The 21,786-nt window shown below is 47.2% G+C and overlaps 1 protein-coding gene across 4 annotated transcripts; it reads right to left on the reverse strand.

The window, feature by feature from the left end:
• Positions 1–156: 156 nt before the first annotated feature.
• On the reverse strand, positions 157–21,411 carry Sall2 (spalt like transcription factor 2). Of its 4 annotated transcripts, XR_009058113.1 has the most exons (4): positions 21,286–21,411; positions 7,762–10,538; positions 4,132–4,230; positions 157–179 (listed from the first exon to the last, which is right to left on the reverse strand). XR_009058113.1 is itself a non-coding variant. In XM_057785970.1 (3 exons), exons 1-3 carry the CDS (start codon positions 21,359–21,361, stop codon positions 4,210–4,212), a joined length of 2,874 nt encoding a protein of 957 aa, XP_057641953.1. In that variant the 5' UTR covers positions 21,362–21,411; the 3' UTR covers positions 3,930–4,209. The 4 variants fall into 4 exon arrangements, 3 of the variants coding, with proteins under 3 accessions (XP_057641953.1, XP_057641951.1, XP_057641952.1); XM_057785970.1 differs by lacking the exon at positions 157–179 and having other exon boundaries at positions 3,930–4,230; XM_057785968.1 differs by lacking the exons at positions 157–179; positions 4,132–4,230 and adding an exon at positions 6,084–7,279.
• Positions 21,412–21,786: the final 375 nt, after the last annotated feature.

Here is a 21,786-nt window from a genome sequence, read left to right on the forward strand (position 1 = left end):
AACAGCGGATGTAACCATGAGGCGGTTCTCGCTCGTGCTTCCGGGACCGCTGAGGCTGGGTTTGCCATTTTGGGACCTGGCAGAGCGGCCATGTTGATTCTTTGAGTGCTTCCTTAGTGACCACACATTAAATTAGCGGGAATAGAACGGCGTGGGTGGATGACGGATGGATGGTCTGGCTAGAGAGATAGACGGGCGGGGTGGGGGTGCACACATTGTTAATCGAGTAGATTGTATGCCCAGGTCCTTGCACACGCTAGCGATCACTATACCACAGATTTGTACCCTTAAGCCACAGATTTCTTTTCCTCTCTCCCTCCCCTCCCTCCCTCCTTCCCTCCCTCTCTTTCTCCTTTCCTGCCTGTCCTGGAACTCGTGACCAGACTGACCTTGAACTCACAGAGATTTGGCAAAAACTCAAATCAGCCTTGATTTATGGTACAGGTTGGGTGTAGATCTGGCAAAAACTCGAATCAGCCTTGATTTATGGTACAGGTTGGGTGTTGATTTTCTTTTTAAAGATTTATTTATTCATTATGTATACAGTGTTCTGTCTGCACGTATGCCTGCAGGCCAGAAGAGAGCACCAGATCTCATTACAGATGGTTGTGAGCCACCATGTGATTGCTGGGAATTCAACTCAGGACCTCTGGAATGGCAGGCAATGCTCCTAATAGCTGAGCCATTTCTCCAGCCCCTTGATTTTTTTTTTTTAAGATTTGTTTTATTCATACAAGTGCTTCGCCTGTATAGATTCTGTGCACCAGATGCATACTTGTACCTGAGGTGGTGAGTCTCCATGTGGGTACTGGGAACTGAACCCAGATCTTTCACAAGAACAAGTGCTCTTAACCACTGAGCCAATTCTGCGGTCCCCCAGATTTTCTTAATGAAAAAGTATTGGTGTCTTCTTTCCTTTTCTGTATGTGGAAAGACATGAAGTTTCACCATGTGGCTCTGCCCAGTCTCTATCTAACACTCCTCCTGCCTCAGTATCCTAAGCTTTAGGGTTTTAGGCATGTCCCAAGACAAACATCTTTGCAGCATGAGGGAACAGAGTCTAAACATGCGGGAAATGTGCAAGCATGAGACTCTGAGGTTCCCAGAACCCACAGACATTTAAGGAAAGGAAGACTTTTTTTTAAAGTTTAATTTTGAAAAAGACTCCTACTTTGGTGTATGAATGTTGGCCTGCAGGTATGTATACCACATGTGTGCCTAGTGCTCTTGAAGACCAGAAGAGGGAGTCATTCTTGTGAGCTGGAGTTGCAGACTGTTGTGATCTGCGATGTGAGCCTTGCTAATTGAACCTGAGCCCTCCAAAAGAGCAGCCTGCAGGCTGGGTTTCTCTGTAGCTCTGGAGCCTGTCCTGGCGCTCGCTCTTGTAGACCAGGCTGGCCTCCAACTCACAGAGATCCCACCGCCCGGCTTATAGTTAAATATTTTTATATAAAATATTGGTTGTGTGTGGTGCTAGAGATCAGGTACTGCAGCACTTGCCTGCATGCTGTGAATGTGCTCTACTGCTAGGTTGTTCAGTCTAACACTAACCTTCGTGGAGAACCACAGTACTAGATAAAGTCCTGCCATGCTGTAGAAGATGAGAATTTTGACCCCATCTCAAAAACAGTAGCCCTTAGGACCTGGAGAGGCATCTCAATAGTGCCTGGTACTCTTCTAGAAGACCCAGGTTCAGTTCCCAGCACCTGAATGGTGGCTCACCATCTATAACTGGATTTGACTTCCTGGAAAAGCGGCTGTTGCTATTGACATATAGCATATGCTATGATAGGCACACACACACACATATAATTTCAATTTTTTGTTTTGAGACATGTAGCCCTGGCTGTCCTCTGCCCTCCAAGTGTTGGGGGTAAAGGTGTGTGCCACCACATCTGGCGGTAATTTGAACTGTTGAGCTTTAGCTGTGCTGTCTTTTGGTAAAAATGTCCGTTTTACTGGGTTAGTTTAGCAGTGTACAATTGTATAGAAATTCACATTGTTCTAACAGTGTTAAACTACCGTTTTCCCTTCGTGCAGAGGTAACAGGCCTGTATTAACCACGTGAGGTCTCCTCACGCTCAGCCACCTGTGCTGTCTCCAGACCTTCATGTTCTTACGTGGGATGTGCGCCTTTTCTACTCGTCCTGTCAGGTTTCAGCACACTCACAGCACTCACCCATTTTGGTATGTAAGTCCCACTTATACTTTTATCTTTTCTTTTTGTGGAACAAGGGTTGTCCAGGGCCTCACATGCCCTCATCGCTCACATTTTGAGACAAAGTCCTAACTGAGCTGTATCCGCAGCCTTTTTCTGCTCTTGGACAGTCTTTGAATTTACTCTGTAACCCAGGCATGTCTTGAGCTTGCAACCTCCCTTTCCAACTCTCCAGGGGCTGAGATTACAGGCCCCTGCCACTAGCCCAGCCTTGTCACTTCCTTACTACTTGGCCAAAACCTAAATGTCCACTAGGATTTATCAGTTTACTGTTATTAAAGGTGTGAAAAGACAAGCAGAAGGGAGGTCAAAACTGGGCCTTACTGGGAATGGGACCAGTGCAATGATTTGGGAATCATGAGATACTGTTTATTAGTTAAGTTCTAAGAATGGTAACTAGTGCCCCAGATACAAGAGTTTGCGAGGGATAAAAACACGCCAGTACTGATCTCTGTAAGCTCGAGGCCTGGTCTACAAGAGTTAGTTCCAGGACAGGCTCCAAAGTTACAGAGAAACCCTGTCTCAAAAAACAAAAACAAAAAGCCAGTAGTCAGGAGGTGGGGGTGGGGAGTGTGTGTGTGGGGGGGATGAGGCAAACCTTTAATCCCAGCTCTTGGATTTAATCCCAGTAGAGGTAGGTGGATCTCTGAGTTCCGGGTCAGCCTGGTTTAGAAAGGCAACCCAGATAAACCCTGTCTTTGTCAGTGAGGTTTGACACTAAGGAGGAGGAAAAAAAACGTGGGTGACACGGGAGCAGGGCAGATGCTGAGAGCAGAAGGAAGGAGAATGAGGCAGGTCTAAGGGACCGCCTTTGCAATGGCCCAGCCCAGAGCTGGCTACTCACTAAAGGCCCAAGTGTTACTTTGTATCAGGTTTTGGTCAGAGGTAGAAGACTCAGATACCCAAAGGCTATCAGTTCACCAGGCTCCTTGAAGATGGCTATTCTTAATTGGGCATCTCAAAAATGCACCACATCTGCATGCCAAGGGGAGTTTAGCGGGCAGATCTTATATAGGTTTGCACAGTGGTATCTAGATTGTTGAGTGGATTGTTCAGTAACTATGTTTAAAATGGTTATTCTACAGACATGTCCCCATTTCTAGTGTTGAATTTGAGTTAGTTATCTCTAGGATCCCATAGGACATTTTTCTTATCTATCACCATATAAAAGAATCTGTTTACAGAATTCTTCCACCTAGTGTAGGCTCATGGAAGTGCTATTTACCTTCTTACCTAAGGGCACTTGGCCTATTAAGTAAATCCTCAGATATTAAGTGAGAAAAACAGTTTTCTCTCGCTTCTCATCCATACATTTATTCCTCCAGCTTGGACTAGAGTCTCTTGTTCATGTAAAGTGTTTTGCAAGCTGCATTCGCACATATTCATACTAGCAGGTTAACATCAACTCAACTTCCAGAAAGAGATCTAGTGGGGTCCTAGCAAGGAAGAATCAAGAAAAAGGAATTAGTGGTGAAGAGAAAACAAACATAAAAAGCAAGGAAAGTAGACTAGGAAAAGAATGAACAGGAAATAGAAAAGAGCCCTGGAAGAGAATGGAGAGGCAGGTTTTGTGTCAAAGAAACCTCCCTGACAGCTGCTACCATAATGAGAACTGACAGCTAACTAGCAGGCCAGTCTGGTGTGATCAGGAAAATGGCATTATCTCCATCCAGTGGGGATGAAGGAATTTAAAGGAAGAGAAGAAACAGTCACTTGCCTTCCTCCATAGATTGAAAGGGGGGAAAATGTATCTACAGAGATTTGCCAGGAATTTAAAACAAAGGAGCTGTTTCAGCCCACTAAACCCCCCAACTTCCCAGGTGCTAAAGAGGGCCTCCTCCACTGCTCTGGTGGGGACATCTAGAATCAAAAGGTTCTTTCTGTTCTACAGAGTGAAGAATAGATCTACTCACCTCCGTGTGCGGGAAGCCTGCAGAGTGAAGATAGATCTCACCTCCGTGTGCGGGGAGCCTGCAGAGTGAAGATAGATCTCACCTCCGTGTGCGGGGAGCCTGCAGAGTGAAGATAGATCTACTCACCTCCATCTGCGGGGAGCCTGACGTCACAGTAGCGATGCTGCATGAAACAGCATCTGATCCCTGAAAATACCACTAAGACTGGGAATCTCGGGACCTAGGTTTTCTTCTCTTTTCCTTCCCTTTTGTCTTTTTCTTCTTAAGAGTATTTTGTTATCCAGGCTAGCCTTCCACTTGTGATACTCCTGCACACACACACCCATATCAGGATTACAGTTCTCCATCACCCCACCCAACTGGACCTGGTACTTTTAAGTTTCTTAATTTTGGGGGGTTGTTGTTTTGTGGTAGTCTCATATAGTCCAGGTTGGTCATGAACTTCCTATATAGCCAAGGATGACCTTAGGTTCTTGATCCACCTGCTTGTGCCCCAAGTGCTGGGGCCACAGGTGTACCGGAGTGTCTGTCTGAATCTGAGATATTGTGCTTTTGTTTTTAAAAACAAATTCCATTCCTTTAGCATAAAGATTTAGTGATATTATCATCCTATAAGGGGGAAAATCTGGAGAATTTACTAAGGGTTTTGTTTGGGGGGGCTTGGGTGGGAAGGTTTCCTGGAGCTGAACCCTGGGCTTTTCATATGCTCTACTGCTGAGTTATATGCTCATTTCTAGGAAGTCAATCCTTTAGGGAAAGCAAAGTCTTAGAGAAAATTTTGAACTCTACTGTTGTGGAAACACAAAATTAAAAAATATATAATACGCGCTCATTTCATGCCACATATACTCATATCTTAAACAATGTTCTTGCCAGCTGTGTAGCATGACCTCAATCCTAGCAATAAAATAAAAAATAATATAAAATAAATATATAAAAAATAAACAAAAAGACAAGGTTCTCATGTATTGTGTAGTCGAGAATGATGCTGGCTTATTTCATGCATAATAAGCAAGCTCTACCAACTGAGCTACAAGCCTAGTTCTTTCACTGAGTCATTATTATTTATTGGTTTTTTTCAAGACGAGGTTTTGTTATGTAGTCCTGGCTGTCCTGGAACTAACCCTTGCAGACCAGGCTGGTCTTAAACTCAGAGATCCACCTGCCTCTGCCTGGGATTAAAGATGTGCACCAACACCAACTGGCTTGAGTTATTGTTTTTAAAAATTATTTTATTTCATGTGTTTGAGTGTTTTGCTTTCATATGAGTATTTGCACCACATGTGTGCCAGGTGTGCCTGGCACCCAAAGAGGCCAGAAGGGAATGTCAGATCTCCTGTAACTGGAGTTAACAGTTATGAGTCACTATGTAAGTATTGGGAATTGAACCTGGGTCCTTTGGAAGTACAGTCAGTGAGCCAATGCTCTTACTGACTTATCTCTCCAGTCCCAGTGTGTGCATTCTTAATAATAGGAACTTCGTTTCTCGGTAAAATTTTTTCCTTTCTGATTACAATATTAGATCTCAAAAGTCATAAAATAACAATTATCTTGTTCTATAGATTCACTGATGTCAGCAGGCTGCTTGAGATGTGGCAAAGACTGGTGATCAGCTTTTAAACCCAAACAAAACAACACAAAGTTGTGTTTTGGTAGAAAGTCCTAAAGCAAAAATCTAGATGTTGCCTGGAGACTGGGCAGATACCTTTTAAAAGAAAAAAAATCTCCATTTAAAAAAGCCTTTTTCCCTCAGAGTGAAATCACACTCAGTGGAGGTTGTTTCGGGACAAAGCTGAGTAAATAAGTATTTCTATACCATATGTTTTGCTTTGGCAGGAGAAAAGAGTGGAAAGGGAATCTCCATGCCAGCAAATGCCAATATCACACCCCATCTGGCTATTTATTCACAAAATAAGGAGAAACACACAAACACTTGGCCAAAAGACCTTTAATGACGGAGGGACAGATACGTGTATCCCCCACTCTGCTCTTACATACGTCTATGTTAGGAGCTCTGGAGTCGCTACTTTAGAATCATCGTTGACATCAGCTAACAGCAAAATTCAGTCTCCCCTCAGAACTCCTGTTCCACAGGATCCTATGTTAAGAGTAAGTACTACATCTCACTACACAACAGAGAAGCAGGGAGGAACCACTTGAAGCTCATCTCTCAATGTCTGGGACTCTTGGAAGCATACAGAAAAATGAAGACATAAGCTCTGGTCCATGATCAGGCAAAGCTGGGGAGGGAAGGGGTTTTGAGAAGATGAAGGACATACAAGGGGCAAAGGGATAAAATCGGGAGTCATCTAAAACTAAAAGCACTCTAGTGCCAGGAAGTCCCCTGACCCCTGCTGCTGCTGCAACACCACCTCACCATTAGCCCAAAGGAACATCATGAATGTCACACTCAACCAGAGCTGAAGCTCCTCTCTCTTACGTCCCATCCCATTCTTCAGCAAATAGGTTCCCAAGAAATCCCTGTTTCAGCAACACTCCTTCAGTTGTGATTACTTCACTAACCACCCTCACCAATAAGGCTCTTTAAAGTTAGGAACTTTTATACTTTATATAGCCCATGGGAGGCCTCTTGGCAAGAGATCTGCTTGTTGGTTAGGATGATAAATGAGAAGTTGAAGGAGTCCTTGCATCTTGACCAGCCAACCTCTTTGCCTTAATGTGACAAGTCAAGAGACATACTGAAAAAGCATCCCAATCCTTCATTCTTCTTTGCAGCACCTTCTGGAGTAGGGGGAAGGAGATAGAAGTTATAACTTGCTACTTTTCTCTGGTATGCTTGGTAGGCACCACCTGGGTATGAGAGGCAGAAACAGGAGAGAGGCTATGTTCTCCTCTACCCTTCTGGATCATGTTGGGGTCACCTTCTCAAGCACAGTTCCTGGTCTTAATAGCAGTGATGGTGCTATGGCCGAAGTGGTACCGCAGGAGAATCTAGAACTCCAGGGCTTGCTGCATAGGCCACCTGACAGGAACAACTGTGTACCAGTTGCAGAAAAGTAAGAAACCCACCCCTCACAAGCTTCTCAAGAAGGTCCAGATCACCACGGAGTAGCACTGGGTCTTCCATAGACCGTTGCCTGCCCCTTTGAGCGAAGCTGCCATTCCAAAGATGGCGGTTTTCACGTGCCTGCCAGAGGGAAAGGGAGAAGAGGAAAGGGCTCCCCTTGAGAATGAAAGCTACAGAGAATTCATTTTCCTTAGCTACAAAGAACAAAAAGGTGATACAAATTTCTTAGAGGGCATTCCCTTTTAAACGCTTTTTTTTTTTTTTTTTTTTTTTTTTTTTTGGAGACAGGGTTTCTCTGTAGCTTTGGAGCTTGTCCTGGAACTCGCTCAATTTTTAAGATCAGGGACTAGAGAAAAGCCATAGAAACATCAGGTCAAAACTTGAGAAAAGGGAAGGTTTAGTCTCGAAAGTCCTCCTATGAAGCGCCCAGTTTCTGTGCCCTGGGTCATGGAGACTGGGTACAGAAAACAGGCTCATGGGATGTCGGGGCCATCTTTTCGAGGGAACGGGGAGAGCCCTGGAGAAGTGATGGAAGAGGAACAGCCAGGGACCAAGGGCAGAGTAGCAATATTCTGAGGGCCATGGGGTGCAAAGGGTGGTACCTGGTGGTGAGCCAACAGCATGTGCTTCTTGAGGGTAGGACGGTCAAGGAAGCCCTGCCTGCAGAACACACAAGTGAAGAGCGGCCCTTCCTTAGGATGGTTCTTCTGGTGCTCCTCCAGGACTGCCTGGGCAGGAAAGGTCTGGCCACACACTTCACAGGCCTTTCTGCTGCTGCCCTCTCCTGGCTCCTCCACCAAAGGGGTGCTGGTGCCCTCCCCTTCTTGGGCGAGTGCTGCAATGGGGCTTGGGGTCCCCTCCAATTTGGCCTCTTCTTCTATGCCTCCGGAAACATCACTGGTTCCCTGCTCCATGGGCTGGGGGTGATCCAGGTTGTCAGGTGGAGGTGGTGGCAGGGATTGTTGAGTGGCTTTCTCACTACTCTCCATCTCCTTCCCCGCGGTGGGTGCTGCGCTCACTGCTCCCACTTCCTCCTCTGCCCCAGATACCTCTTCTGAGTCACCTCGCACTGATATGGCCTTCTCACCCCCACTCTCTGAGCCTCTTCCTGCTAGGGAATCTTCATCTGTCGCATCTTCCTCTTCTTCCTCATCCTCTTCCTCTTCCTCAGACAACTCCTCTTCCGGTGATGGTTGCTGGGGTTGCTGCTGGGGGAAGCTCCCTGGTCCAGAGGCTATAGATTGCTCAGAGCTGCTCTCCTGGGCAGCTCCCCCGCCTTCAGGGAGTGTGGAACCACCGTTGGGGATTTGACCCCCCAGGTGCATCCGGACATGTTGCTGCAGAGTGACGGCGTTAGTGAATTTCTTCTGGCAGATGGGGCAGGAGTTCTGGGCCCGGGCAGCTGAACTGGTCTTGTGACCCACAAAATGTGCACGCAAATTGCCCCTTGTGGAGAAAGCTCTGCCACACACTTTACACTTGAAGGGCCGCTCGCCGCCGTGTTGTCCATAATGGAGGCGTAGAGCCCGGGGACAGCTCAGCACCCGGAGACAGATGACACACTGGTTAGGTCCTGAAGATGATGATGAAGGTGCAGGGGTAGAAGTGGTCGGAGCTCCTGAGGCAGTAGAGGCCACAGCCACAGCTCCTTGGCGGTCAATCTTCTCTACCAGCTGCTGCAACTTTGAGGTCTCAGAAGGTGAAGCCCCCAAGGGTTCTAGCACATAGGGGAAGGGGAAACTTCCAGCTGACTTCAGGTGATTAGTAAGCAATGCCCAGCTTGGCAGCGATGTCACCAGCTTACTTAGCTGCATTCGGGTTGCTGCGCCACCGTCTGCTACTCCGGTAATGGCTGAGCCCTCACTCCCTGGAGGAGTATTTTCATCAGCTTTACTCTTGGGCTCCACGGCTTTCATGAGCACAAACTTGTTGAAAGGAGGGAGCCCAGGAGCCACGGATGCGCTTGTGCCAGTGGACAGCAGTGTCAGGCTCTCTGTGGCACTGAGTGCTGTGGTGGAGGCCACTAGAGGTTTGCGTTCAACACCTCCGCCCGGCGTGGCTGCCTCCTCTTCTGCTTTTTCTGGCGGCACAGACATTCCATAAGGCAGCCCACTGCTGGTGATAACGTAGTCTAGGTGTTCCGGCACGGGATGTGGATTCATTTGCACGTGCGGGTACTTCTCACGATGCCGGTGGAAATGTACTTTGAGGTTGCCCCGAGTAGTGAAGCGATTGCCACAGACGTTGCACTTATAGGGCCTCTCCCCAGTGTGGGAACGAAGATGGATCTGCAGGGCGCTGTCACTGCCAAATACTTTGGCACAAAAGCGGCATTTGTGCCTTCCACCAGGCTTTTCCAAGGAACTGATTACTTCCCCATAGCCCAGCTCACCACTTCCATTCTTTGGCTTCAGGAGCCCTGGGGAGGCCGCAGCCTCAAGACCCCTTGCTGCCCCAAGACACTGAGCTGCCAGGAGTCCTGTGGTGCCTGGGAATGCCAGATGAGGTGAGGCAATCAGCTGATCTGTGCTGCCTGACAGGGCAGGGGAGGGGGCAGGGGTAGGTTTGTGGCTTCGCCCTACCCCTCCGACAGAGAAGGGATGCTGCGATCCCAGCGGGTGGTAAAGGTGGAAGAAAGCCTGCTTAGGGGGTTCTGCCCCTGAAGAGGAGGAAGAGGAGGAAGAAGGTGCCAGTGTCTTGCCAGTTTGGACAGGTTTGATGGGACTGAAGAGGGGCAGTAGGGGCTTGGTGGAGGAGGCAGTCCCTGTCCCAGGTAGCTCTGAGGGACTGGTAGGGGCACCCACCGTCTGCCCTAAGGAGCCAAGCAGCAGCACCTGGCGGCAGATTTGTTCCGTCATCTGCATCTGATGGATCTGGCGCTGCTGTAGCACCCGCAGCTCTTCCAAGATCAAAGGGATGTTCAAGTGGCCACTGCCTACACCTGAAGGTGGAGGGGGAGGTGGTGGAGGAGGGGGTGCAGGGGTAGATTCTGGAGGTAATGGGGTTGCTCCCAGCTTGGGACTGGCCAAGATCAGGCCCCCACCTCCCCCAGTCGCTGTACCTGTGGCAGCGACCAGGAAATGCCCAGAAGACTCCTCTCCTCTCCGCTCTGGCCCCCAAGTAGGATCAGGGGGCCCAGAAGACCCAGAATCTGGGGCATTACTGTGCTCTGTGTCCATGACCTGGGGCCTACTGTGGCCCTCTGGCCGGGGTGCAGAGGAGGCTGAAGAGTTGCTGGGGTTCTCCTGGCCCCCAATTATCACCATTACGGGTGGGTCAGTACAACATGCATTCCGGTGAGCGAGGAATTCGGTCGGGTCAGAGAATTGTGCGCAGCATTTGGTACAGACTTGGGGGTGGTCCTCCTCGCTAGCATCACCTAGGGGGAAGACAAGGAGAGAGTGTGGGTAATGCGGTTTTGTTGGGTAACGGAAGCTATAAAGAACGGGCAACCCAGAACCGCGGGTTAGGGTGGGAAGGAAGCTAGCGCTCGGACTGGACCCGACCCGCGTGGCTCCCGGACACCCAGCAAAAGGGGGAGGGGGACAGAGCGCGCACACTCCGAGCCTCCTCCGTCACCCCTCCCCCTCCCCTGGCCCAGGAAGAGTGGGAATGGATTTGAGAACGGGGGCCTATGTGTAGAATCGCACATTTTATCCGTCCACTTAAAGTCCTTATACGCAAGCGACCCCTCAGCCCCCATCTCTGCCCAAGCCTGGCCCTACCGCACCTCCGCGCTCCGCAGGCTCCCCGCAGGGCCCCCCGAGTCGAAAGCTGCTCCCGGTTTCCTGTGCCATGGCCGTGGGGAAGTGGACAGCGGGATGGGGTAGGACACAATGGGTATCCGGTCTGGGGAGGCGTCGGTGACCGCCGGCGCTGCGGCAGTCTCTGCGCCCAGCGGCCCAGACTGCGGAGGAGATCGGCGGTGGCGGGGGCAGGGAACAGCGGCAGAGGGGGAGGGGAGCGAGAAGGCGCAGAGGAGGGGAGGAGCTGGAGCGCGGACGCTGGTAGAGGGGAGACGGGGGAGGAGGAGCTGCCAGGGAGGAGGCAAGAGCAGAGAGTGTGTCCAGGGGGCAAGCTAGGGAGCTTTGCCCAGGCTCTGGGACAGGTGCTGTGACGCACCTTGGGGGCCCACTGTGCCCTATCCTTGCCAGTTCCCCACCCTAGATGTCTTTATCCTAGCTGCTCCCACCGGGTCAGCCCCAAGCACTCAGTGGGAAACATTGCCCGCTCAATAGATTAAGGCGATAGGCTTCAGTAATTTTTCTTCGGATAAAGGATCTGCTGAGCTTGGAAAAACGTGGATTCCAAAGCGTGGTCGGCCGGCCTAAGAGGTCGGAGGACAAAAGTGGGAGGAGCCACCCAAACACCCACCCCCTTACCAACGCACACATCACAGAAAGATCTCAAGTTTTATTTTCATCTCTGCTCCCATCCTATCCTTGTCCTTCTTAAAAAAGAAGTTTCTCAGGGGGGCGATTGCAAGATTTCCAAGAAAGTAATTTGAGGACCCCTTCTTGAGGAACACTAAGCCCTTCCCCCAGTCAACACAAGCTAGTCCTCAGGCCACCGGCCCTATACTAAAAGCATTGAGTTCGTACTTAAAAGAAACCCTCTCCTGCTCCGTACCCTTTTCTCTACTGCCCACTCCCCCTCCCCACCCCCTGCTCCCGGTCCCTAACACAGACAATTAAAGACATTAGCTTGCAAAAGCCTATGGAGGTCCTTCCAGCTCCAAGCTTGGGGGAGGGGAGCTCCTCCTGAAACAATGAGGAGGATGCGGAATGGGCTTTCACAGTCTGCCGCTCCGAGTCCAAAGCCCCTAACATCCCCAATTAGATCTGAATTCCTAGACAAGGCTGGCATCTGCTCACCTCCACCGGGGAAAGCGGGGATACGGTGCCTCAGACCAGGTACTTTTCTTCCTTGAAATGAGATTTAAAGAGTCTCTCATTTCCTAAAATCCTTTATTTTTACATGTAAAAAGTGAGCTCTGGTCTTGGATTTGTGGTTTGGTGGAAGTCGTCAAAAACTCACATTGTCCTTTTATTTATTTTTATATATTTTGAACCATGTTCTTACTATGTAGCTCAGGCTGGCTGTGTGATGAGTCTAGTAAGAAGCCCCATAAGCCTCCTGTTTCTTCCTCAAATGCTGGGGTCACATTCTTGCTCATACCCCCCCAACACACACACACACACACACACACACACACACACACACACGGTTTCTTTGTATAGCAGCCTGGGCTGCATTGAAACTCACCCTGTAGCCCAGGTTGGCCTTGAACTCACAGAGCCTCTGCCTCCCAAGCACTGGGGTTAAAGTCGTGTGCCACTAAATATGCCACTATCTCCCTTTTTTATAAAGAGACAATATTTTATGTATACGATCTTTATCAGAGGAATATTTTGAAAGCAGAAAAACTGAAAACCGTTTTTTGTTGCCCCTTTTTTAAATTGTGCATGGTACTAGAAACAAGCCTTGTGCCAAGTATCTTACTGCTGAGCTGTATGCCCACTATAAAATGCTAGGAATAGTATTAACATATAGGAATTTCCATAAAAAGAGAATATAAATGAGGAACTTTAAGTTTACAGAGCCTTAAATATTATGGAATAGGGGTTTATATTTTTAATAATATGATTACTTAAAATAAACAGACACTAAAATAACATCCTTTTTTGTTGGTTGGTTGCTTTTTTTTTTCTTTATAGAATCTTCTGTAGACTAGACTGGCCTCAAACTCATTCTATGGCTAAGACAACTTTGGTCCACTGCACCCCTGCGTGGCTGAGCTACGTGCTTAGCCCTCATCCCTCAATCTTGTTAACTTCTCTGCAATATCATTGACATGTCTAAGTTAGAGTCTATTTTGGGGGTGAGGGGGTGGGAGGGTGGGAAGGTGAACCAAAATCAAATCTTAGTAAATCTAATCAAAATTTTAGCAAGTAGTTTGAGAGTGGCGACACTCAGGAGGCAGAGGCAGGCGGATCTCTGTGAATTCGAGGCTGACCTAGTCTATGTATCTACATACGGAGCTCTTTGGGTTATACAGCGAGACCCTGTCAAAAAAGAAAAAAGTAAATACTGCCTTTATAAATTGAAAACAATTTATAGGGTGATGTTTTAAAACTTCAGATAATCTCAGTGATTTTAGCCTTGTGAAGGTGAGAAACGGATGAGACCTGGCCTTTGCAGATGAAGAAGGTGTCTGTTTCAGTTCGTCTTAGACACAGGTAAGTGCAGAAACTGAAGATGGCAGAGGTTAAGTGACTTTTCCAAGTTCACAGAGTAACTCAGCGGAGCAGCATCCAGGTCTTTGGCTTCTGACCAGCGCTCCTCAGGCATATCCTAAGGCTGGAGAAAGAGGCCTGTGTGGTTCCTCCCTGCCCTCGGGGTGGAGAGAAGAATCAGATGGTGACTTTCTACCTAGCATTTGGTAATTAGCCCCAAACATTTGATATCCCATTGCTGTTCTGTGAAGTCCTTTTCTTTTCTTCTCCTGGGAAACAGTGTCCCCTTTCTTGCTTTTTAATGAAATGTGCTTTCTGAAGTGTCATCTGATCTACGCTCTATAAGGTAAATTTCACCTGATGAAAGGTGATGTATCAACAGCCACCTGTAGGAGGAACTATCTACTGCTCAGTGCCTTTTACACTCCATGCCTAACCTGAAAAAGGGAGCAAGATTCTTATGCAAACAAAACTAAAGTCATCCAGCACAGGAGCAGGCTAAACTGGTAATGGTTTACCTCGAGAGCAGAAAGTACGAAACGAGATGCAGTCTGTGATGGCTGGACCTGCTTCTCCAAATTTACAAAGAGCTTAAATGATGAAAAAATAAAAATAAAAAGCAAACCAAAGCTGGATGTGGTGGTTGGTGCACCCCCTGCCCTTGGGGAGCAGGGGCAGACAGATATCTGAGTTCGAGGCCACCCTGGTCTACAACAGAAGTTCCAGGATAGCTAGGGCTTTTCACAGAGAAACCTGGTGTCAAAAAACCAAAAATAAATAAAACAAGATTTGAAAATAAATAAATAAATAAATAAATGAATAAATAAATAAATACACAAACTAAAATAAAGAACTGAATAGCTTTTCTTCTAAACCTGGTGCCCGGGGTGGGGGTGTAGTTCAGTTGGTAGGTAAGGAGCACGCCAAGCAGGCACAAAGCCCTGGGTTCAATCCCCGACATAAACCAAGCACACACCTGTAATTCTAGCACTCTGGATCATACAGTTGGATCAGAAGTTCAAGATTATCCTCACTGACCCCATCACAAGCTGATGGCTAACCTGAACTATTTCTTTTATATTTACTTATTTATTTGTTATGTATACAATATTCTATCTGTGTGTGTGCCTGCAGGCCAGAAGAGGGCACCAGACATTATTAGAGATGGTTGTGAGCCACCATGTGGTTGCTGGGAATTGAACTCAGGACCTTTGGAAGAGCAGGCAATGCTCTTAACCTCTGAGCCATCTCTCCAGCCCTAACCTGAACTATTTAAGACACAATGTGGAAAGTAGACAAAAACCTGACCCGGGTGGCAGTGGCGCACGCCTCTAATCCCAGCAACAGGGAGGCAGAGGCAGGGAGATCTCTGTGCGTCCGAGGCTAGCCTGGCCTACAGAGTGAATTCTAGGATAGACAGGAAAACCCTGTCTCAAAAAACAAACCAAACAAAACAACACAAAATAAAACGAAAACAAAAACCCGGTGCCCTGGCAAACTGCTTCAGGGTTGGGAGAGAATGGTTGGCTGAGCAGCAGAGCGGTGGATCTGAATAGTGACTGTCAGTCTTTACTATACTAGGATTACCTTTAGAGCTTGGGACATACTAATGCCTTAGGCTGGGGCCGTAACTCCACAGTAGTGCACAACCCTAGACCTCAGGAAGCTTTGAGTTCCAGCACAAACACTGGAAAAAGGAAAAAAAAAGCAATCTCAAGGCTAACGTAAATTGAGAAATTCTAAGGGTGGGATCCTGGCATCATTGTCATCATCATTATTATTTTGATAGAGTCTTACCGTGTAGCTCTGGCTGGTCTGGAACTTGCTATGGAGGCCAGACTCAAGAGATCAGTCTGTTCTGACTCCCAGGTGCAGAGATTAGAGGTGTGCACCGCCATGCCCAGCTCGAGCATTAGTGTTTTTATGAAGCCCCTCACTTATTCTATTGTCCAGCAAAAGGCTGGGAATGTCGCTTCCAGGGGTAGAACACTTACCTATCATGACTTGAGGCTCTGGGTTTAGTCCCAGTGAACACAGGCATGTGGACACACCCAAACTGGGCGTTTTGGCATATGCCTGTTATTCCAGCATTTGGCCATGCCACTACTTAATTTCTACACTCTTGATACACATTGTGGATACAAAATTATACGTTGAAACTAAGGTCTGATGATGATGTCCAGTGGCAGAAGGTTACCGGCCCATGGGCCTTGAGTTCAGTCTCCAGCACACACGTATAATCCCTCCCCACGACACACACGAAAGACAAGTACTCCAATAACAGAGCTGAGAGGACTGTTCTCCTCTAACCGTCCCTATTCCTCACAAATCTTACCTAACTGAATCATTACTGATTGGCAGCCTTCAGAACTATAAATGGATGTTGTGACTGTCGCCAGGGTCACTTTTTAAAGAATGTCCCATTTTCTCTCTCAATCTTCTCTAGTAAGCTCATACACATAATTCTTTGCCAAACCAAACTACTATACTAAAACCTATGGATGCACCCATGGCCTGGTCCAGATGGTACACAGAGGAAGAGGGACTCAGACACCAGGTAACAAGTGAGAAAGACATTTGCATCAGAACATGAACATCTTCAAAACTCCCACCAAGTCTCAATGCACGCTTTTCTGAAATCAAGGAGTGCAGCACAACAGGGAATTTAAACACTGTTTTGGAGCTCAAAGTCATTTTAGAGATCTGACCCTTCATTGAGCACAAAAGCAAAACAAAACAGTTGAAGTCTCAGTTTTGATTTTTTTCTCCTCTTTTTTTTTGTGGGGGAGGGGATTGAGATGGGGTCTTACTATGTAGTCCTGGCTGGCCTGAAACTCATTGTGTAGACCAGGCTACCCTGAACTCACAGAGATCTACTTGCCTTTTTCTCCTGAGTGCAAGGTGCAAGGATTAAAATTGTGTGCAGCCACATTCAACTAATTTGGGGAAAGTTTCTTTATATTTCTTTTCTTTTTTCTCTTCCTTCCTTCCTTCCTTCCTTCCTTCCTTCCTTCCTTCCTTCCTTCCTTCCTTTCTTTCTTTTCTTTTCTCCCCCCCCTTTTGTTTTTTGAGACAAGTTTTCCGAGTAGCCCTGGCTGTCTTGGAACTAGCTCTGTAGACCAGGTCGCCTCTATATCCTGAGTGCTGGTATTAAAGACATGCACCATCACGTCTGGCTCAGGGAAAGCTTCTTCTTCTATGGCTATGACTTCTCTTTTGTGAAAATGGAAGTAAGGAGTACAGAGGCTATAGAGATGGTATATCTTATCTTATCAGATAAGAGCACTTGCTGTTCTTGTAGAGGACCAGGATTTGGTCCCCAGAACTCACATGGCAGCTCACAACTGGATGTAACTCCAGTTCTAAGGGACCTGACACCCTCTTCTAGCCCCTATGAGCACCAAGCACACACATGGTATACTGACATACATGCAGGCAAAACACCAATACACACAAATAAAGTAAATATATCTAAAATAATAATAATAAAACAAAATGCAAAACAGGATGAGAGGGAAGTTTCTCTACCTTGAAACCTTAGGAAATAAAGAATTTGTTTCTTTAAGAATTTGTAACCAGGGTTGAAGTCCATAATAGTTTGAAAACCCTGCTTTCTCTGCTGGATGGTGGTAATGCACACCTTTAATCTCAGCACTCAGGAGGCAGAGGCAGGCAGATCTCTGAGTTCGGCATCTACAGAGTGAATTCTGGGACAGTCAGGATTACTTAGAGACACTCTGTCTCAAAAAACAAACAAACAAACAAAAAACCAAACCAACCAAAAAACCAAAACAACAACAACAAAAAGGAAGGAAGGAAGGAAGGAAGGAAGGAAGGAAGGAAGGAAGGAAGGAAGGAAGGAAGGAAAAAAGGAAGAAAGGAAGAAAGGAAGGGAGGAAAAAGAAAGGAAGAAAACAAAACTGGGTTTTCTTCTTCCTTATCTCATGCTGTAGCCAAACCTGACTCAGCCTCTCTCTCCTTTACCCCTGTGCCACCCCCACCCATTCTGTTTGATGGTCTAGAATTGCTCAGGCTGGCCTTGAACTCATGGTCATTCTGCTTCAGCCACAGCAGACCTTAAAATACTTTCCGTTCTCTTAGAGATATATTCTTCCTGACCCCCACTCGTCTCAAGGGGCTCAGAAGCCTGAGACCTCAGCTCTGTACTTTCTTGGGTAGGGTGCCCTATTTTTGCCTTCCTTGCCTTTGCTGTTCTTGCTGTCTGCCAACTCCTTTCTCCCCGCCAAGGTCTGCTAGGCTGTTGTCCTGGTTTCTCCTCACTAAATATCTGCATTTCTGATCATTTTCTTTGTTTCCCAGATGTACCAGTTAGCATTTCCTCCAGGATACCCCTTATGTTCTCTAGTTTGGATATCTAGACTCTGTAGGGGAAGAGGTTATTTTCTTTATCTAGAGTTTTAAAGTAAATTGACTATTTTCTGCCCATCACTTATGTGCAGTAAGTATTCTGTTAGGTTTGGTGTTCTAGTCAGGGAACAGTACAAGAAGAAAAGTGGAGAAATAGATTTTTCAGGACTTTTAAGTTACATGCTTATAAGGGCAAGAGAGAATTTCAGATAGCCATGTCAAATTGCAGGTGAGACCCAACAAACCTCCATTCAGGTCATGGAAGTAGACTAAATGACAAAGTTTCCAAGGAGTTCTGACATGAAGACCCTGTCCTCTTCCTCCCTCCTCCGCTTCCTCCTCCTCTTCCTCCTCCTCCTCCTCCGCTTCCTCCTCTTCCTCCTCCTCCTCCTCTTCCTTCCTTCCTCCTCCTTCTCCTTACCCTTCCTCCTCCTCCTTCTTTTGGTTGTTGTTGAGACAAAGTCTCCTTATGTAGTCCTGGATGGTCACAAACTCACAGAGATCTACCTGTCTCTGCCTCCTGAGTACTGGAATTAAAGTTGAGCACCACTATGCCCAGCCCTTTAGGAGTTCTTAAGATAGATTTTCTTTCTTTCTTTCTTTTTTTTTTTTTTTTTTTGTTTTTTTTTTTTTGTTTTTTCAAGACAGGGTTTCTCTGTGGTTTTGGAGCCTGTCCTGGAACTAGCTCTTGTAGACCAGGCTGGTCTCGAACTCACAGAGATCCGCCTGCCTCTGCCTCCCAAGTGCTGGGATTAAAGGCGTGTGCCACCACCGCCCAGCTAGATAGATTTTCTTAAAAAAAAATTTCATTCATTTGTATCTTGTATGTATGTATGTATGCATGCATGCATGTGTGAGTGTTTTGCCTCTATCTATTTATTTGTAACACTTTTGTGCCTGGTGGCCTTGGAAGTCATAAGAGGGCATTGGGTCCCTGGCACTAGAATTACAGATGGCTGTAGGCTATAAATCTACACTGGGTCCTCTGGGAGAACAATCAGTGCTCTTATGACTTAAAACAAATCTTAAAAAAAACCAACTTTGTTTATTATTATTATGATGATGATGATTATATTAGTACTACTAGCAGTATTTGTGCATACATGCCATGGACCAGTGGTTCTCAACCTGTGGGTCGTGACCTCTCACAGGACTGCCTAAAGCCACCAGAAAACAAAGATATTTGCATTATGATGCATAACAGTGCATCATTACAGTTATGAAGTAGGAACAAAAATAATTTTTTTTTTGAGACAGGGTTTTTCTTTAGCTTTGGAACCTGTCCTGAAACTCATTCTGTAGACCAGGCTGGCCTTGAACTCACAGAGATCTACTTGCCTCTGCCTCCTGAGTGCTGGGTTAAAGGCGTGAGCCACCACTACTCGGCCACAAAAATAATTTTATGGTTGGGGGCCACTACATCATGAGAAACTATGCTAAAGGGTTGCAGCATCAGGAGGTTGAGAACCCCTGCCACGGACAGTGTGGTGAAGCCGGCGCTGTCCTCCCGCTTACGGCAGACTGACAGGCGTTTCAAATGCTTTCCTGTGCCCTATTAGTTTTTGCCTTTCATAGCTCAAATGCAAAGTCCTAATTTTCTTGCTTCTACTCGGTGTAAACCTTTATGGGTCCTGAAGGAAAGGACTTACAGCAACATCATCACACTCTTGGGTGTTCAGAGCCCCAAGAGGGAGCTGTACCCTAAAAGGCTTGAGAAGACAACCCTGGCAGCCGCTTTTGACTCTACAGAAACCTTCCCTCAGCCATGGTTTAGGGAATGAATGAGCAGATGGGAGGAAGGAGAGAAGAAGGTACCTCTTGGGGGCTGGGGTGGTGTTCAGCCGAGTTCCACAATTGAACCAGCAGGGAACTCTGGGGCTCCAGGGGAAACCTACAGAGCACAAGGAGGAGACATCCGGCCTACAGCAGCATTAAGGAGGCTTAATGTGTCTCACGAGGGAGGGATGCCATCACCATAGAACCTCTAAATATGGGCACAGTGGGATCTTAGCCAAGCATCCGCTTGGGGAAGATGTGCCCTACCCCAAACTTAACTTGTTTCTTAAGGTTTCATTGTACATATTGCACTGACAAGACTTAGAGGCATTTTTGTACAAGTGGAAAGACAAGTTCAATCCATGATTGGTTCTAGTCACAGAGAAGCTAAGTAAGCCAACCAAGCTTACATAGGTAGCCAAGGGGGGGGGGATCAAAGTTTGTCCAAAAGCTAATCCTAAAAAATACAGCTTTGGAACCCTTATGGCTAATCTTATTGTATATTTTTGGGCATATCAAATGTTCGCTAAGCAACTGATTAGTTCAGAAGTTGGGCTTCCAGACTTCCACCTTGTGATCACATGTAGCCATACTATTTAGTTCAAGACTGGCTTGCATTAAAGCATCGCCTGGACACAGACACCAATTCCTAGTCCTAGCTCATCCCTAGAGAGTGAGTACCACCAGCCTTAGATAAGGACAAGCACCTGGATTCCTAAGCTTTTGTGCTGACTCTGTCTTTTCGTTGTCTTCTCGTCCTATCATGGCCTTCCACATGCTGGAGGGTTTTAAGAATGCTCTGACTTATCCACCCAGCTGTGCTGCTGCATGCCTGCAATCAGCACACAGAAGGCAGAGACAGGATGATTGGGAGCTTAAAGCCAGCTTGGCTACATTGCTTGTTCTCTTCTCCCACAGGAGATTTGTTGGTTAAAAACAAAAACAGAAAAAAAAACATGGATTGCACGATGGCACACACTTGTTCAGAAGCCTGAGCCAGGAGAATTGCCAAAAGTTCCAGGCCAGCCTGGGCTCTGGAGTGACTTCAGGGCTGGTCTGAGCTACATAAGAAGATTGTCTCAAAACCAAAAGGAATTAACTAACAAGACCCTTATACAGTGATAGCATATACTAACAGGTATGCTAACTTGCACGCAGGTGTTATGTTTGCCTCCCTTAAAACACAAACCTGAGTGTGTGGGGTTGAGTCCCAGCCTCTCCTCTAGCTAGCCTGCATTCTGACCGACATTAGCTCTCTCCCTCAGGGAGCTCTAGTCTGGTCTCAGCTCAGCCCAACAATGAGAAACTTTATTCTCTTCTCCCTCAGGGGAACCTTCACATTTATCCAATTCATTCCCTTGCAACCAAACTCTCCAGAAAGGAGAGGGGGAAATCCCATCCCTAAGAGACGGGTCTTCAGGTCTGAGGACGTTACTTAGCAACGGCACAAAGACCAGTGAGCAAAGAAGGACTTGGAGAGAAAACTCTTGGGTAGGGAGACAGAGCCAGTTTGAAAACTCCATTTCATCCAGAGAAAAGCAAGAAAAACACAAACAGATACCAAGGGGGGTATCTCCCTTCTACGGCTCATCTTCTCACAGCCTGAAGTCTGCAGTCCTTTACAACCCCAGTGACCAAATTCTGCTCAGGTTTGGCTCATGGCCGAGGTGCCTTCCATGGCCCTGGCCTGGACCAAGCAGGTTTTGACTCAACCCTCCCATCCCCGCTCCCGTCCCCAGCACCCACCGTTCTCAGATGCGCTGGGACCTCCGCAGCAGTCGGAGATTAACTGCTGGGGTCTCCGCTGCTTTCGCCGAGACATTCCCGAGTAGAGAGCGGTAGGAGAGGGAGGGCACCACGCACTGAGTTTTAACTGGGTGACCTGGTCGGATCACCCTCTCTGGTCTGAGGCCAACGACTGTCTGTCCCCCAGTGGAAATCACTGTGAAGCAGAGGAATTCTCCCTTCCCAGAGACGGGCGGACTAGAGTGAGCCCTTCCCGACGCCCTTTCTCTCTCAGTCTCTCAAGTCTAAAGAAGAGACGCCCCCTCTTTTCCCCTTCAGCTTCTTCTCAACGCTCCTGCAGCTCCTATTGTAAAAGCAAAAATCCTAATCTTTCCGCACACTCTTTTCTTTTGTACTGCGGAGGAAAGGATTTAACCCTCTCCTCCCTGCCAGGACTCTGCGGGCCTCCCTGGGGCTGCCCCTGGCTTTTTTTTTTAAAACTTTTCTCCCAAGATCTTTGCA

Source organism: Chionomys nivalis, chromosome 12 (genome assembly GCF_950005125.1).
Source record: "Chionomys nivalis chromosome 12, mChiNiv1.1, whole genome shotgun sequence".
Taxonomy (NCBI): domain Eukaryota; kingdom Metazoa; phylum Chordata; class Mammalia; order Rodentia; family Cricetidae; genus Chionomys; species Chionomys nivalis.

What these genes read in the sequence shown, in the direction of transcription:
- Sall2 (XM_057785968.1), bottom strand. Translation starts at nt 21,361, where the DNA reads ATGTCTCGGCGAAAGCAGCGGAGACCCCAGCAGTTAATCTCCGACTGC. An exon ending in TCCCAGCGCATCTGAGAACG is followed by an intron (nt 10,539 to 21,285) that starts GTGGGTGCTGGG and finishes TCTTCCCCCTAG; the next exon opens with GTGATGCTAGCGAGGAGGAC. An exon ending in TGCTGTTGGCTCACCACCAG is followed by an intron (nt 7,280 to 7,761) that starts GTACCACCCTTT and finishes TCCCTCTGGCAG; the next exon opens with GCACGTGAAAACCGCCATCT.